The 18,684-nt window shown below is 41.2% G+C and overlaps 1 protein-coding gene across 2 annotated transcripts in view; it reads left to right on the forward strand.

The window, feature by feature from the left end:
* HSPBAP1 (HSPB1 associated protein 1) overlaps positions 1-18,684 on the forward strand; it is a 95,789-nt gene that overhangs the window by 31,102 nt on the left and 46,003 nt on the right. For both annotated transcript variants that reach the window (XM_032216040.1, XM_032216049.1), the window contains one exon: positions 1,737-1,916. In XM_032216040.1, the coding sequence (XP_032071931.1) occupies positions 1,737-1,916 (180 nt within the window). The remainder of the gene's footprint in view (positions 1-1,736; positions 1,917-18,684) is intronic.

Raw genomic sequence — 18,684 nt, forward strand, 5'->3', positions numbered from 1 at the left:
GGAGGGGAGGCGGGAGGCATGGAAGGGCTGATGCAACAGCAAAGGCCATCCGCCCAGTCCTGGCAAACATGGTTAGTCCACTCACCACTCCTCCTCAGGGCATCACTCCAGTAACACCAGCTCCAAAGGTCTAACAATCTGAGTCTGGATGTCCAATAGGCCCAAATCAATAAGCTCACTTTCTTCTGCCCCTGCCTTCTCCTTTTCGAAATGCCGCTGCTATCGTCGCAAGCCAGCATAGGGGTGGAGGAGATTCAGGAGCACTCAAAACGTCATCCAGGGCCCGCTTAGAGCGACCCCCTTCCACCAAATGCTCCCCCCGGCCTGCCCGACAGATGGTCTCTCCCGGGGGACTCCTGCCTTCCAAAGCCTGGGACCTCTGTCACTCGAAATTCCTGTTTTTCACTCTTTGCGTCACTCCGTCATTCTCAAAACGCCGCTGCTATCATCGCCGCTGCTATCATCGCCGCTGCTATCGTCGCAAGCCAGCATGGGGGTGAGGGAAATTCAAGAGCGCTCAAAACATCGTCCAGGGGCCGCTTAAAGCAACCCCCTCCCACCAAACGCTCCCCCTGGTCTGCCTGACAGATGGTCTCTCACGGGGGACTCCTCCCTTCCAAAGCCTGGGAAGGCTTTTAATTGCTCCCTAAGGTTTGTCACCTATGATTTTCAAAAATCTGAAAACCACTCCATTTTTTAAAACTGAAAAGTGGAGTAAACTATCTTCGGTGAATTAGTTTTTAATTTTTCCAATTGTAATCTTTAATAATCATTATTTTTTTTAAAAAGTATCTTCAGTGAACCTTTTATGGGTTTTAGCATTCGGAAAGAGGAAACAGTCTTCTTTGATCCAACTTTCAGAAAGTTTTGTAATTTTCAATAACTTTGTATAAACCAAAAAAAATATTCTTTTCAAAAGACACTTTAATTAAATAGCTTCTTGAGATCATTGTTCGATATTGGAAAATATTTTTATAATTTCTGGCTATAATCTTCTTTTTTTAAAATTCTATAGGACAGTTATATTTGCATGAAAAAAGATCCTTTTATTTAACATGTCCCTTGAGGGCAATTTTTATAAAAGTACAGAGTTTATTCAAGGCTGCCAACATTTCATGATGACAGTTTCAATGGGCATATAAATCTAAGGCATAAACTGAAATCTAGGATTAGAATAGTCCTTGAGGAGGCACACTTCTTGTTTAGTCTTTTTTTCCTTTTTTTAAGTTGAACAGTTTTTTAAAAGTTTGACACTGCAGAAAATATTTAATTACACGAAACAAATTGCATCAGCATATTCAGCCATCTCATGACAATTTGGCTTCCCTATGTATTGGACTAAAATCCCACTGTCTCCAATGAATGCTCAATAACTAGGGACGATGGACATTGTTGTCCACCATAATCAGATTGTGGAAGATTGCTATATAGAGAGGTGTCAGCATTTGGAAAAGCTGTTTTTTCTTCACTGTATGTCTTTTAAACATTTGTCAGTTAGAGACCTGTGATTGATTTCAGATTAATTTTGAATCGCAATGCTATGCTGCACATTAGAAAATCATTGTTGAATTTTTATTTACATTTTAACATGTTCCTATTGAGATGGCATCAAAATTTGATGAACCAAAACATTTGAAGTACATGGGATATGGAATAGTTATCTTTTATATTTTAATGCTGCAACTGTTCTCATATGATAGCTTAGCTTGATATGAATCCATTTGTTTCATTTGTAGGTGAGCAAGTCAAACCATTTACACCAGAAGAAGCTAGAGAAATTGTGATGACTCTTCAAAAACCTGTGGTCTTCAGCAACATGACCTTCGATTGGCCAGTACTTCATTGGAATGTTACACATCTGGCTAGTCTATTGGCTGGAAAGAAAATACTTTTTAGAATAGGAAAGAAGAGCACAGGTAGAGAAGTACAACCTTCTTTCTAATTTCTCCCTGTACAGATACAGTATTTCGGGTGTATTTTCTCCTTAAAATAAATGGGAAATGCTACAGAATGGTTCACAGTAATAGTCATTTTAAAATGATAAAGAATAATAAAAGCATGCCCATTGTGAGATGGATTAGCAACAAGGTGCCCTCCAATTATACAATGAAATGAAATGAAAGATCCACTGACATCCATTCACTAACCAGTATTCCTGAAAGAAACAAATTCTTTTTTCCCCCTTAAGACTTCCTCTGCATCTATTCTAAATGTCTGGAGGGATGGAAAGAAGCTTACCTGCATGAATGTAAGAGCACTGACATAAAGTTTGACATTGCTTTCATTGTTCAGGTAGTCCTCGATTTACAACAGTTCATATAGTCACCATTCAAAGTTACAGTGCCACTGAAAAAAATGACTTATGACCAATTTTCACACTATGGTCATGTGATCAAAATTCAGATTCTTGGCAACTGACTTATATGCATCATAGTTGCATTATCTTGGGGTCATGTGATATCTTTTATGACCTTCTGACAAGCAATGTCAATGGACAAGCTAGATTCACTTAACAACTATGTTATTAACTTGACAACTGTAGTCATTCACTTAAGAACTGTGCAAGAAATGTCATAAAATGGGGGTAAATTCACTTAACAAATACCTTGTTTAGCAACAGAAATTTTGGGCCCAATGGAAGTTGTTATTCGATGACTACTGATACTACAATTGACAGTACCGCATATTTATTTACAACTAGGACTTCTCCCATAAAGCTCACTGCCTGTTCAAATTAATTATTACTAGTGCTTATAACCCAGCATTGCCCGGGTATTTGTTTATAGGGAGGAAATGTCCAGACAAAATATAATTTCTAATAGTGGATTTTTTCCCTTACCAGAGGGAATTCCCTTGTGGATACTGCGAAGCCGTTACCTTGCAACTCCATTGCGCTGCATAGTGCGGCAGTACAGTAGAAGCCATTTTAAGGTACAACAGGCTGTATCATAACAGAACACATACCCCGAGGGGTGTTAGGGCTGTCTTGCCCCCAGAGTATTTGTTTCCAGAGAGTAAGTCATCTGTGTGCCAAGTTTGGTTGAAATTGCTCAAGGCGTTCCAGAGTTATGCTGTTTTTACTGTTGCTGTCAGCCTCTACTTTGCTGCTGCTTCGGCTGCCATTGAAACAGGGAGGGAGGGCATGGTATTTGGGAGGGGTTTACTAATTGTGCTGGAGGAAGATTCTGGAGTTCTGCTGCCTGTCGGACTGCGCATGCGGAGGAGGTTCCCGCCAAGGCCAACGGCACCGACATTCCATCTTGGTGATGCCTTTCAAAGTTATCTCACACCTGACACTTGGGAGAATTATGATTGGACTGCAACTGGGATGCCAAGGGGTGGGGAATGGGTTATTTTATATATCACTCGCTTTCGCGCCTAAATAATCAGTCTTCGCTTTGCTACGCTTCTAATCATTTATAATTAGTAAAAGTACACTTGATTTCTATCAATGGACTCTCGTGGTTTTCTTTCCTAATTATTCAATGAAGAGGTGCTGATGGGGTGGCTGTTCTGTCTCCCCATCGGGTGGCACCCTTAACTCTATTGGGATCAACATGGGGCCTTTATTCGAACTCACCCAACGAGGTGAGGCGTCGTCATCGGAGTCATCAGAGGAGCTGGTGGTCACATCCGCTTCTTCTTCCGCCTCCTGCCGGAAACGCTGGGGGGTGTTTTCAGCAGCGAAAGCAGCCTCTTTCTTCCTCCCTGGGGCCTTGCTAGTCTTCCCTTCCCTCTTGGCAGGGGGCGGGGCAGTTGCAGGAAGTTTAACGCGGCAATCCATGGCGCGATGGCCCCCTTTCCCACAACGGAAGCACGTGAAAGGCTTGGCCTTGCCGGTGGAGCTTCCCTTCCCTTCACCCCTGATGCGGAATGGAGCCCTTTGAGCTGGGGGGGGGGGTGATCTCTCTGCTTTCTCCTCTTTCACACGTTGAAGTCTAATCAAGTCGAGTTCAACGTCTGCTGCATTTTCATACCAAGCTGTAACTCGCTTGGGAAGGTGTCTGTTAACGCATTGTTGGTAAATGTCCTCATTTAATCCCAATGCAAACTGGTCGAGCAGCGCCTCTTCAGACCAGCCTCTCATATAAGAAGAAAGCTGTTGAAACTCCTGAATATATTCAGCCACCGGTCTATCTCCCTGTTTGAGGGCCATAAATTTCACCTTCCCCCTTTTCTCAATCAGCGGATCATCAAATCTCCTCTTTAGTGCAGTCATAAAGACATCAAAATTCCTCAGGAGGGGGGAGTTACATTGGTGTAAGCTGACCATCCAATCGGCCGCTTTTCCCTCCAAAGAAAGTAAAACCATTCGCACCTTCATCTCATCTGTTTCTAAATCGGGCCCATAAATTTCCATATAATTCTAAATCTGTATAACAAAAAGACCCAGGTCCCTGGGATTTCCATTATATTTTACTGGCAAGGGAGGGACTTTTGCCATTCTGCGTCTTCTGGGGGCCCCCCCTACTCTGGCAGCAGCTCTGGCTGGGGGGGGAAGGCTGTTTCTGGGTTTGTTTGCTCCCATCCCCCCTCGGCCTCTTCACCCTCCCTAAATTTATGCATAGAGCACCTTTGTTCAAATTCTTCCATTTGCTCTCTTTCTCGGGACCTCCGCTCGGTCATGGCTTCTTCCCAGTCGGCTGGTTTTTTCTTTTGTTTTCTCCTGGTAACTCCAGCATCCAAACTCTCACAATCTTCCTTTTGCCCCACTCCCAAAGTCCATCGGGGCCGAACTGCAATTTCTTCTATCCTCAGCCCAGCTAGCTTTTCAGGTAAAGATGGTTCTGCAGTTTCTCTTCCAGTCTCTTCATCATCGCTCGCTTGCAATGACATCTTTTTCTCCGTTCCTTCTTTTGAGTCAACCCCCGACGGTAGGTTGAGACCTCCTGGTGGGGTGTGAGTGAGTCTTCGCTTACTGTCAGCACCTCTTCATTGAATAATTAGGAAAGAAAACCACGAGAGTCCATTGATAGAAATCAAGTGTACTTTTACTAATTATAAATGATTAGAAGCATAGCAAAGCGAAGCCTGTTTATTTAAGCGCGAAAGCGAGTGATATATAAAATAACCCATTCCCCACCCCTTGGCATCCCAGTTGCAGTCCAATCATAATTCTCCCAAGTGTCAGGTGTGAGATAACTTCAAAAGGCATCACCAAGATGGAATGTCGGTGCCGTTGGCCTTGGCGGGAACCTCCTCCACATGCGCAGTCCGACAGGCAGCAGAACTCCAGAATCTTCCTCCAGCACAATTAGTAAACCCCTCCCAAATACCATGCCCTCCCTCCCCGTTTCAATGGCAGCCGAAGCAGCAGCAAAGCAGAGGCTGACAGTTGCCTTTGTTACATTTGTTTTGTATTTGTGCTGATAAATAAATAAAGGGAGACTAGTATAGATCTATTTCAAGCTATTTAGCTCTCATCAGCTAGCCATACCCTTACTGGGAATCGAACCTGGGCTGTATTACATATCAGGCAGTTATATTAGCCACTAAGCCACAGGCTCTCTTCCCTTATCAGCTAGGCCAGGGAAATAAGTATGTATTGTGTCACAACCCTGGTATGCCCAAATATGGGAGGAAGCATACTGCTTCCTTTCTCTCTCTATCGGCTCATCACAAGAGACCATCACGACAGAAAGCCATAATTTTTTACTGTTGCGTTTGTTACATTTGTTTTGTATTTGTGCTGATAAATAAATAAAGGGAGACTAGTATAGATCTATTTCAAGCTATTTAGCTCTCATCAGCTAGCCATACCCTTACTGGGAATCGAACCTGGGCTGTATTACATATCAGGCAGTTATATTAGCCACTAAGCTATATATATATGAATCATATACCATCCACAGAATATTACAGATGCAATAAAACATACTGTAAAATAACTGTGTATAAATATATTGAACATAAAGGAGTGAAAGGAAGTACCTCTATATTGTTTACTGTTCAAAAATTCTGTTAGAACTCTAGTTGTAAATTATTGTTCAGAACCTGTCCATAGTAAATAGAATACATATTAAGAAGGGATTTTATTCACTTCTTCACAAAACATCTGTGGTGTGTTTATTGTTCTGAGCTGTGTTGATATACAAGTACAATTGGGATTGGGAGAACAAACAATGGCCAATTCTGTTTAGACAATTTTATTTTGAGTTTCAGAAATGTCTGGGATCCAAGGAGTTGTGATTAAGCACCAATATTGATTTTCATATTGAAATGAAAATGCTGTCTTCTATTATTTATATGGAACTTATCTGATTTTATTCATGTAAAGGTCTCCAGAATCCTTTGATCAAAGATGCTGTATAAAATGTTCTACCAAGAAACGTGCTTTTACTAAAAATGGTCACTTTTACTTTAGGTTAACTCTGAAATATAGATGACCAATTCTTCTTTTATTTGCTTCCCCCACCCCCAAATACCACACTTTCAGTTTTATAGTAGTCTATATATAGTAAATTTGGTAGCAACATTAATTGAAAGGCAACACATGGAGTATTCTGTACTAGATACAAAATATTATTTTATGGTAAAATACATTAAGGTCTTTTTGTAAACTACTCCCCATCTTTGGTATTTAAAAAGGAATGAGAAACTGAGAGAGTTAGCCTAAAATTCATGACCTGATGCAAAGAATAAAAGTTATGACTATCCTATTGCTTTCTATCATTCAGATATCTTAATGAGTGGAGGATTTTCAAGCTAACTTCGTTTAAAAAAAATCTTACTTCATTATTACTGGACAACTGTACTTAATTGATAATCTTTAATTATTTACTATGGAAGTATGAATAATTCACAATATAATGAATAATTTTTTATTTCTTGCTGAATCAGAGGTAAATTACTCAAAATCTCTGTTCAGAGAGTCACAGAACAAGCTATATAATCTTTTGACTATGTCAGCAATAACCAGAATTTTGCACATAAAATATTCAAATAAATAAATTTAATAGTTCTTGCAAGAATTTTCAAGAAATTGAGGGTAGCCCAGATGCGCAGATTGTATACTAAATTCAGCCAATCCAATGTACTAGAAATGTTTTGAACCTATACCAATATTTCTTTGCTGGCTAAAATGGATAACATTTGGATCCCAAAACATCTGGATGGTACCAAATTGTCTGTCTTTGGGAAGCACTGGAATGAACTTTGGATCTTGCTTACCTCAGCTTTTTCATCCTCTTTTTTAGAGCAGATGGATCAGGCACATGGTACTTCATTTAATTTTTGTTTATTATTTCTTATATACTCTACTTTCATATCAGAGACAGAACAGTTGATCTTCTTTCTGTACACTAGTAAAAACTGCAAATTAACTGCATTTTAAAAGAAGAAATATCCATTAAATTTTGCATTTGAACAAGAACCAAAACTTAAAGGGAAACCCTAAGCACATACTTTTAAAAGAAAAGTGATTTAGGTTTTTATTTTTGCTTTCATTTGAAATAAATCAGAATGTTTGAGAATCTCCTAGCAGCTATTCCTATGCAGTCAGAATAATAAGAGATAAATATCGTATTTTTCACTCCATAAGATGCACTCCTCCCCCACCCCCAAAAAAGTGGATGGTGCCGGTCCTTTGGTGAATAGCAGCTGGGCCGCTATGGCAGGTTCATTTTACAGTGCTGAACCCTACCTCTTCTGTCTTTGCCATTGCCCGTATTTTCTGTCTCCTTTCTGCAGTGCATGTGTCAATAGAGAGAGCTGGCACATGAGAGGACCCCTATCTGTGGTCCTCTCAGGATCCACCTGATATTTCTTGTTTTCCTCCTCTAGGTGCATCTTATGTAAGGTGACCAGATTTTCAGATTGGAAAAGAGGGACGCCCTTCACCGGGGGGGGGGGGGGGGGTTAAAAATTTTTTTTGGCAAAAGGTCACCCCAGGACACTGAAACCAGCATAAATACGAATCTGTTGCCAAACAAAATTTTGATCACGTGACCATGAGGATGCTGCAATGGTCGCTAAGTGTGAAAAATGGTCGCAACGGTCGCTAAGTGTGAAAAATAGTCATCAGTCACTTTTTTCAATGCCATTGTAACTTTGGTCACTAAATGTTTTCCCCCTCCTCGAGACTCCTCACTTCTTCCTTCATTCCTCTTGCTTATCTACCTTCACCTTATCTGTCTTCTGTTCTTTCCCTCACTCCCTTCCTTCTTCCCTCCTTCCATCCTTTTCTTTCCTCACTCACTCCCTTCCTCCTTTTTTCTCTTCCTTCCTCCTTCCATTCTTTCATCTTCATGGGAGAGGCAGCTGCCGGCCGTTTCACCTCGCGCAGAGAACTTCCACTCGGTCCCGGGGCTTCTGCCGGGTGGGGGGGGGGCTTGATTAAAAATTTTATACGGAGCAACAAAAATTTTCATACATCACAAAAATAGTATTGTAATATTTTTTTTTATTTCAACATAACTACAATATAATACATTTATTTACATTTATATTTATTAAATATATTGACAAAAATTATGTACAGTACAAATATAATACGTTTATTTACATTTATATTTATTAAATATATTACAAAAATTATGTACAGAATAATTTTACTCTTTGGCATATTTCTCATTTGAGTGAATTTTTTTTAGTAGATTGCTGTCATTGTTTAAAAGGTCATGAAATTTTTCACACGAATTCGTTAAATTATATTTTACACATAAAATGGCTTTCAAAGTCTCAACACTTAATTGTGATTTTTCTGATGTCCACACTTGATTTACCGTAGAAAAAACACGTTCAATCGCAGCATTAGTTCCTGGTAAGGACAGCGCGTATTCCACAATTTTTAATACATTATTATATGAAATATGGTTTCTTTGAAAATGATTAAACATTTCTATCCATTTATTCTCTATTGTCATTTTTGCTGATGCCCAAGATTCAACTTTTTCCTTATTCATATATAGTTTTAAATGTGATACCTCAGTAAAAAGATTAGTTTCGGAAATATCACTATTTGGGAAATTTTGATGAATATGCTCGAATGATTTTTGCACATCATGCCAATCAAGTTCTTTTTTTAATTCAACCCAATTAAAATGTTCGATATTGTTAAAATGTACCGTCCACTCTTCTAAATAATCTACGCAGTTACTATAGAAGTTTTTTAAATGATTCATGGTATCTGCACGATTTATTGCACCTTCTTCTTCTAGCTGCCTTATAGTATTACGGATAGTAATGGGAATAAAAATTGCATCTAACCGCTGTTGACACTGAAATTTTAAATTATTAAGTTCATTTGCTACTTCGATTGCCGAAATTTTGTCACCTTCAATAAGTTTTATACTATTTTGAAAAAGAGCTGCTTGATTGTGTACAAACTCTAGCCAAATTTTTGAAGATTCTTTTTCAAAAAGCTCTTTTAAAATTCTAGGACATTTATCCTGTGATAGAAAGTAGGACTTCAAAGGATCGTATAGTTTCAAAATTCTTTCGACAGCTGGCAAAAGAGCTAACCAGCGTGTTTTACTATATCCAAGCATTTTGTGATATTCGACTTCCGCATCTTGACAAAATTCTTTAAGACTTTCAACGCGCACAGTGTATATATGAAAATAACAATATATTTTAACAATAATATTTTCCACATCTATGGGCAACAAGTCAGCAGCTGTTTGAATAGCATTATGTATTATGTGCGCTGCACAACCAACACCAATAATATTTTGATTAAGGTTTTGGTTTAATTTATAAAAAATATTATTGGTACCCCTTCTCACTTTTCCTCCAAAATTTGCATTCGTATTGTCTCCACAATATGCGATTATTTTGTGTTTTAAATTGTTTTGTTCCAAAATATTAACAATGGAACTGAAAATTATTTCCGAAGTTTCGCCAGGCAAAGAAACAAAATCTAACATTCTAATTTTTATTCCAGTTTCCGAATCAAAAAATCGAATAAGGGTTGGAAATAATTTGATATCCTTATGATTTGATGCATCAGAGTATATGGATACAAAATTAATTTTCTCTAGATTTTTGCTTAATTCTGTAAATGCATATGGGGAAAGCACATTACGCACAATTGCCTCGGATTTAGTTCTAGCACAGGTAAATTTTTTGTTGAATAACTTTTTGACCACTTGTGATGTACAGTCCATAGATCGGAAGGAATGATTGTGATTAATAGTATGAAAAGACATAAGTCCTTCTGCCAATGCTAATTTCTTGCCTTCGTCTGCATATGTTGGTTTATGAAAATAGTCTTGCATTGTGGAGGAAGATGCAACAGCATCTACATGTCTCTTATGTTTCTGCGTCTCCAAATGCTTTGTAATATCATGCCTCCCACCGTGCGCAATAGAAAATTCGCCATTGCATTTCTCACATCTTACTATGTGGTCGCTTTTTGTTTTTTTAAGAAAAGGAAATTCATTTCTTAGATCATTGTTGAATTTGCATCCTCTTTTCTTACTCATGTTAATAATCTAAAAAAAATTAAAATTATATGATTTTATACTATATAAAATTCAATGAGGGTGAAACACACCAAATCTGGCAAAGCTGCCTTGCACCAACCTGCCCTGCCCATAGAATAGCAGCCACTTTGAGACACATAAACCTGGTCTGAACATATTGCATCACAAAGATTTGCAAAGATCACATTTGCAAAAAGGAACATTTCTTGTAGTAAATACATTTTATAAACAATTTAAAAATAAAAATCCCCCCAAAATAATAAAAAGGTATTCTATAAATAAAAGAAATCCTTAAAAACCATTGTTAAGTATTACACCAGCAATAATTTATACTGTCACCATTTCAAACTATTCCACACAGAATAAATTGAAGTAAAATCATTTTAAACCATGAGGTTCCACAACGGTCGCTAAGTGTGAAAATGGTCGCTAAGTGTGAAAAATGGTCATCAGTCACTTTTTTCAATGCCATTGTATCTTCCTGATTATTAAAGTGCAAATTCACTCAGTGTCAATCATGACTCCTGAGTCCATTTCAAAGTATTGTGCATAGAAATTTTAAAAATGGCTTGTTTCAATTTATTTTGGATAGAATCTTTTTTTAAATAGTCTAAGACAATTTAAAAAAAGAATCAACACAGAATACCACTATTTTAAAAAATCATATACACAATAAATAAAATATTATTTTAAAATACATTAAAAAAACAAAAGAAAAAACCCGGCTCACTTACCAGCAGGCAGGCAGAGTCAGCAGATCTTCGTAGCGATGGATGGAAGCACACAGGGAGCCTAGTATATACGCAACTGCAGTAACAATGACAATGATGAAGGATTGGATTGAGTTAAAGAATAAAAGAATTCTGATCTTAGAAGGCCATGACCTGCAGGCAGGCTGGCATAATTTCTTATGGAATGACAAACATAAAACGCACAAATACTTTCAAAATCATTTAATTGGAACTTTAGTGCAACAATGGCTCAAAATAAAAAAAAAACACTATGTGAAAACCCCAAATTGGCTATCACCAACAGAAAGAACGACACACCCAAATTTTACAGATTGGAACAAAATTCTAAGATACAGAGATCTAATTGATAGACAGGGAAATTTAAAAACAATTGAAGAATTGGCAGATCAGAATATGAAAGGTGATTGGCTAACCTACCTCCAAATTAAAACTAAATACAATAAAGAGACTAAAATATATGGTATTGAAACAGAACCACACGAATTGGATAAAATTATTCAAAGTCTGGACAGAAAGATGATAGGGAAAATATACAAATTCCTCTTGAAGTATCAAATGGAAGAGGAAATTGTAAAAGAACCAATGATAAAATGGGCACAGAACTTTGGCTATAACATTGAACTAGACAAATGGGAAAAATGTTGGGGAATAAATTTAAGAATGACACTATCAATCCCATACAAGGAAAACCAGTACAAAATGCTTTATTATAGATGGCATCTGGCACCGTCAAGGTTGGCCAAAATTTCAACAAATACCTCGCTAAATTTCTGGAAATGTGATTCAATACATCATGGCACATATTATCATTTATGGTGGACTTGTGAAGAGGCAAAAAAATTCTGGAAAAGGATCAAAAATTGGTTGGAAGAAATAACAAAGGTTAAGTTAGATTGGAAACCTGAACTCTTTCTATTAGGAATTATACCGATGAAATACAAAAAAGAAATACAATATCTAATATTACGCATACTTACAGCAGCAAGGATCGCTTTCGCCCAGAAGTGGAAAAATAAACTAAACCTAAATGAAGAAGAAATAATAAGAAAAATTATGGACTGTGCCGAAATGGATATATTAACAAAAGAAATACAGGGAAAAGAAGAATCAGAATTTGATTTTATTGGATATGGGATAATTGGTATATAGTTGGATGGAACAAAGGAATCACAGTGGTCACATTGTTCTAACATCTTTAAAATCAACTTTTTGGAACATCTCTGACTAAACACTGATTAAGATCTTAGGAAACAGAAAGTCAGATGATTTGCACACTATTTTCTTAATTGTTCTATAGCATATATATATATATATAGTTGGATGGAACAAAGGAATCACAGACAGTGGTCACATTGGTTTTGCCCCATTTTATGACCTCTCACACACCCACTCTCTCTCTCTCTCACACACACACCCACAATCTCTCTCTCTCTCTCTCTCACACACACACACACAATCTCTCTCTCTCTCACACACACACACACACAATCTCTCTCTCTCACACACACACACACACACACATTCTCCCACGCAGAGCGGGAAAGGCGGGACCAAAGCCTGGCCGCGAGCGAGGGAGCGCGCGGCGACCAGCGACGCCGGGCTGCTTCCCTATCCCTCTCCGCCGCCGCGAGCGAGCGCGCGGCGACCAGCGACGCCGGGCTGCTTCCTCCGGAGCCGCCGCGAGCGAGGGAGCGCGCGGCGACCAGCGACGCCGGGCTGCTTCCTCCGGAGCCGCCGCGAGCGAGGGAGCGCGCGGCGACCAGCGACGCCGGGCTGCTTCCTCCGGAGCCGCCGCGAGCGAGCGCGCGGCGACCAGCGAAGCCGGGCTGCTTCCTCCGGAGCCGCCGCGAGCGAGGGAGCGCGCGGCGACCAGCGACGCCGGGCTGCTTCCTCCGGAGCCGCCGCGAGCGAGCGAGCGCGCGGCGACCAGCGACGCCGGGCTGCTTCCTCCGGAGCCGCTGCGAGCGAGGGAGCGCGCGGTGACCAGCGACGCCGGGCTGCTTCCCCCCCTCCTCCTCTCCGCCCCGAGCGAGGGAGCACGCGGTAACCAGCGACGCCGGGCTGCTTCCCCCCCCTCCTCCTCTCCGCCCCGAGCGAGGGAGCACGTGGCGACCAGCAATGCCGGGCTGCTTCCCCCCCTCCTCCTCTCCGCCCCGAGCGAGGGAGCACGCGGCAACCAGCAACGCCGGGCTGCTTCCCCCCCCCTCCTCCTCTCTGCCCTGAGCGAGGGAGCACGCGGCGACCAGCGACGCCGGACTGCTTCCTCCTCCTCCTCCGCCGCCGCGAGCGAGGGAGCGCACGTGTGCAATGGCCACGGGGCTTGCCCTAGCTCAGGTTCGGGTGAAAGGGACGAACGAAGTGCTTTTCCTATTGGTTCTCTGCTATCGCGGTTCGGGTGCTGTCCTCCCTTCTCCTCTCCCCAGCCCAGCGCCTCCCAATTCCCACGGTACCAAATAAGTCTAAGACAATAAAATTATAAGAATAAAATAATACATTATTTATTTATTTACTCACCACCAGTGAGTAAGCGCAGCAGCTGCAACCCCAACAAGAAAGAAAGACGAAATAAAATGGAAACTCGCGCATGCGCCCTCAGCTAAGGAGTCCAGCCAATCAGTGAGCTGGTTGGGATGGAAAATTTTCAGCACGTGGCGTGCTGAAAATTTTCCATCCCAGCCAGCTCACTGATTGGCTGGAGTCCAGGCCAATCAAATTAGTGAGCGGGAGGCTGGGCTGGCTTAAATTTGTAGGTAGCATAGAACGAAACGATGAGCCAGCCCAGCGAGCTAGCTAGCAGCTGATGGGCGGGGGAGGCTCCCCCGCCCAGACTGGCTTATCGTTTCATTATGCTACCAGGCTACCTACAAATTTAAGCCAGCCCAGCCGGGGAGGGCGGGTGGGGCGGCGGCTGTTTTTCACCTCGCCCAGAGAACTTCCACGTGGCTTCTGCCGGGCGGCGAGAGAGCCGCGGAAGTGAGTGAAAGTTGTCTGCAAGGGCAGCAAGGCTGAAAAACGGACTCTGCGGCAGGAGAGCCGCAGGGGAGGGCGGCGGGACGCGACCACGCCTCGCAGACTTGCGGCGTGGTCGCTGGGAAGCCAGGAAGGCAAGCGCACAGCACAGGCGCCGCCACAAAGCTCCGTCCGTGACCGAGACAATAAGACAATAAAATTATAAGAATAAAATAATACATTATTTATTTATTTACTCACCACCAGTGAGTAAGCGCAGCAGCTGCAACCCCAACAAGAAAGAAAGACGAAATAAAATGGAAACTCGCGCATGCGCCCTCAGCTAAGGAGTCCAGCCAATCAGTGAGCTGGTTGGCCAGCTCACTGATTGGCTGGAGTCCAGCCAATCAAATCAATGAGCGGCAGGCTGGGCTGGCTTAAATTTGTAGGTAGCATAGAACGAAACGATGAGCCAGCCCAGCAGCTGATGGGCGGGAGCTGCGAGCGCCAAAAAAAGCGTGCCTTTTTAAAAAGCGGGCAGGACGCGGGAATATGCATCAAAAAGCGGGGGTGTCCCGCCAAAAGCGGGACGTCTGGTCACCTTAATCTTATGGTCAGCTGCGCCTTATAGTGCGAAAAATACGGTATTGCCTTGCTGGTAAGAATGAAAAGCATCCATACTGTATTTAAATAACTGTACCTGGTGAGTCAAATGAAGAGTTAACAATTATTCTGCCATTCATGCATTCTGCTGCAATTTGGCTTCCCCAGCAACAGTAATTTTGGCCAATGTGTAATATTGCGCATTATGTTTTTGGGCTGAAAGACTAGTTCTTGTAATGAGAAATGAAAGTCTGATAAGCCAATATGGATCATTGCAAGATTATGGGAACAAAAATAAAGCTCCCCCTTTTTCCTTATACGGGAAAATTTCAGGGTGAGGAAGAAGTTCCCTTTTTTCACAAATATTGAGTTTGCGAGTACACTTTTTAGCTCTCTTTACATTTCAGATAACGCAAAAGTGTGTATGATTACACAAAGCCAAAACTAAGATTAGTTCCTCCAACCCCTTCAGTAACTACTCTCCATAAAATTAAGCAGTTTTATCTAGAGTCTTAATTCTTTGTATAGTAATAGATTTGCATTCCACTTACAATATTTTCAATTCTGTTGAGGTTGGCACACTCAGGAAACAAGAAGCACCCAGATTTCTGGAATACTGTTTATTGCAAGTAGTAGGATAACTTAACAGAATCTTGAAAGCCTACCAAAGCAAGTCTTCACATCAACTTATACTTGACAAAATTAAGAATAGAATATAATTCTTTATTGGCCAAGTGTGATTGGACACACAAGGAATTTGTCTTTGGTGCATATGCTCTCAGCGTACATGAGAATAAAATACATTCATGAAGAATAAAAAGATATACTTAGTGATAGTCCAGGTTAAGCTATCAAACCGTACTAGTAAACATATAAAACAATATAAATTGGAAGATTCAAGCAACATGGTTATAGTCATAAGTCTAGTTGTTCTGGTGCCCTATAGTGCCCTATAGTGTTGTTTTGAGGGTAGAAGTTGAAACAATTTATGCCCAGGATGTGAGGGGTCTGTAGATATTTTTACATATCAACAGGTGGAGTTACTGCATCTTTTTCTTATGCTTTCCCACTCCCCTGGACTAAGAAATCATTTCTGTAATTGTCTCCCCTCCTTTAATGGTCCTGTTTCATCCTCTGCATTCCCAAGGTTTGTCATATAGGAAAAGTTCTGTTATAAGCTTTATTATATAATAAACACAGTAAAGCTTCCTTTGAATGAAGCTTGATATCTGGTGACTTTACAGACACATCACTGCATTGTCTTGCTTAGACACTGAACTGATTAGGCATTGCTGCCTTCTGAGCCTTCCATTTACTGATTTGCTTACTTTCCAGACTAGGCACCAGTCCTAGGGTTTGTTTTTTTTCTTAGTAGTTTTCTTATTGGTTTCCCCTCCAAATCCTAATCAGGTCTGACCCTGCTTAGCTTTTTGAGATTAGTGGGAAGTCAATAACAGTCAGGCCATCTGCTTTCTCTCTAATAAGACATTAGAAATTCAGGACATTGTCCATATGAATATACTTTTACTCATGGGACATTCTCACTTTAAGAAGTGGGGAAGCAATTCTTGCCCATTTTTCCAGATCACTCTCTCTCACTGTATTTTTTTAAAGTCAGCTCAAGGGTTGGGGGAGACTCCAGAGCAATATGGCCAATTGCATCGGGCGGGCAATAGGAAATAAAGGGAATTGACTAAAATTGCTCACCTCCTTTTCCATCAATTGGCAGTGTTCAGAGGCTCTCAGTACTCTTTATTATTCCAAGAAGAGACATATCCACCGGCTGTCTGAATAATATTTTTGAAAGAGTTTCATGCATCACCATTGAAATTGCCCTTGCCATTGATGATGTTTTGTATAGAAAGGTCCTTGTCATCTCGATACGCAGTATTATCTGCCTTTTTGTGGTATGAATTAAAGGTAATCAGACAAGATAAAAGAATGCCAATGGGTGGAGAGCAATTGTAAAAAAAAGGAATTTTGAAAAATAGCAAACATGTTAATACGCACCTTTGTTATAGGCAGTGATGTTGAAAAATGTCTTGCCAGCTTTTAAAATCTGTTTTTACTTTTAAGCTTTAAGAGAATAAGAACAGAAAGGGAATCTTGCTGGAGGAGACCAAAAGCCCATCTAGTTTTGTACAGATTTTTGTTCACAAAAAGATGAAGGCTAGTGGATTCAAATATGATTTTCATGCCCTGGTGGAATATGTGTTTGGCTGATGTAGGAAATCCATCCTACAGAAATCTATCATTAGTTTTTACAATGATTTATGTCTTTAAAATATAGATAAGCACAGACATATTATTGATTTAGTGGTGGGAATTCAAACATTTTTACTACTGGTTCTGTGGGCATGGCTTGGTGGACGTGGCAAGGGAAGGACACTGTAAAACAGCGATGGTGAACCTTTTTTGGCTCGCGTGCCATATGTGGGGAGAGCGCAGGGGGGTTGTGTGCGGTTGTGCCGCACTCATAATGCAAAGTGCGACACCCCCCCCAGTGCGCATGCGTGCACTACAGGCGCTCCCCCCATTTTTTGCATGCTTTTTTCACACTCCCCAGGCTCCAGAGGCTTTATAGGAGCCTGGGGAGGGCAAAAACAGCCCCCCGGAAGCCCTCCGGAGGCTTCAGGGACTTTCAGGAGGTTTCCCTGAAGCCTTTGCAGCAGTCAAAATGACCTTCCGAGCAAAGCAGAAGTCACTTCCGGTTTGCTCGGAGGGTCATTTTAAGCGCTCCAGAGGCTTCAGGAACCTTCAGGAGGCTTGCCTAAAGCCTTCAGACCAGTCAAAATGATCCTCCGAGCAAACCGGAAATCCATTCCTGAACTTCCAGTTTGCCCGTAGGGCTGGTTTTTTGTGCTCCTATAAAGCCTCTGGAGCCTGAGGAGGGCAAAAAATGGCTTTAAAAAAGGGTGAACTCAGCTGGCCAGCGTGCACATGCGCGCTGGCCAGCTGACAGGGCAGCGCCTCCTTTGCCCTGACAAATGGCTCCATGTGCCACCTGTGGCACACGTGCCACAGGTTCGTTATCACTGCTGTAAAAGCTCCATTCCCTCCCCACTCCAGGGGAAGGATACTGTAAAAGCTCCATTCCCTCCCCACTCCAGGGGAAGGATATTGTAAAATCTCCATTCCCTCCACACTCCAGGGGAAGGTTACTGCAAAATCTCCATTCCCTCCAGAGCAGCTGGGACTCGGGAGGCAGAGAATAGATGGGGTTGGGGCCAGTCAGAGGTGGTATTTATCGGTACTCCAAACTATTCAAAATTTTCACTAGAACTGTCAGAACCTGCTAAATACCACCTCTGTATTGATTTTATGCTAACAAATTATTTTTGACTCGCGACCATATAGAGAGATTTTCTCCACAATGATCAATTCCTAACCTGTTCTCTCAAGCCTCCCAATGGTGCTTTCATTGCCTCTGTAACTGAATCCATCTACCTTATGCTGATTCTTCCACCTTTGTTAGTTTTATATAGAGCCTTTTCCAGAGATCTGGGGGGTTCACATAATGTGTCCAAAGTAGGATTATTTGAGCTTAATTATTTGTGCCTCAAGTGAGATACTAAGTGGATTGTTCAATGATCCATTGTTTTGTTTTCTTGACTGTCCTAGTTATTCTCAGGAAACTTCTCCAATACCAAGGTTCAAAGGAGTCAATACTCTTCCTATCCTGCTTATTTAAAATCACAGGGAATATCATACCATAGTGTGACTTGTATGATTCTGATCTTTATAGATAGAAAAACATCACATCATTTGTATTTTTTCCCAAGGCTTTCATGCTTGGTCTATCACAATGATGGCAAACCTTTTTGTAAAGGCTTGCCAAAATTGTGTGTGCGTGCCCACATGCACAATCTAATGCGTCCCACCCACAAGTGCATGCACATGTGACCCCACACACACACATGCACGCACAACACCCTCCACACAGGAAGGAGTTTTCG

The sequence above is a fragment of the Thamnophis elegans genome, chromosome 1 (genome assembly GCF_009769535.1).
Source record: "Thamnophis elegans isolate rThaEle1 chromosome 1, rThaEle1.pri, whole genome shotgun sequence".
Taxonomy (NCBI): domain Eukaryota; kingdom Metazoa; phylum Chordata; class Lepidosauria; order Squamata; family Colubridae; genus Thamnophis; species Thamnophis elegans.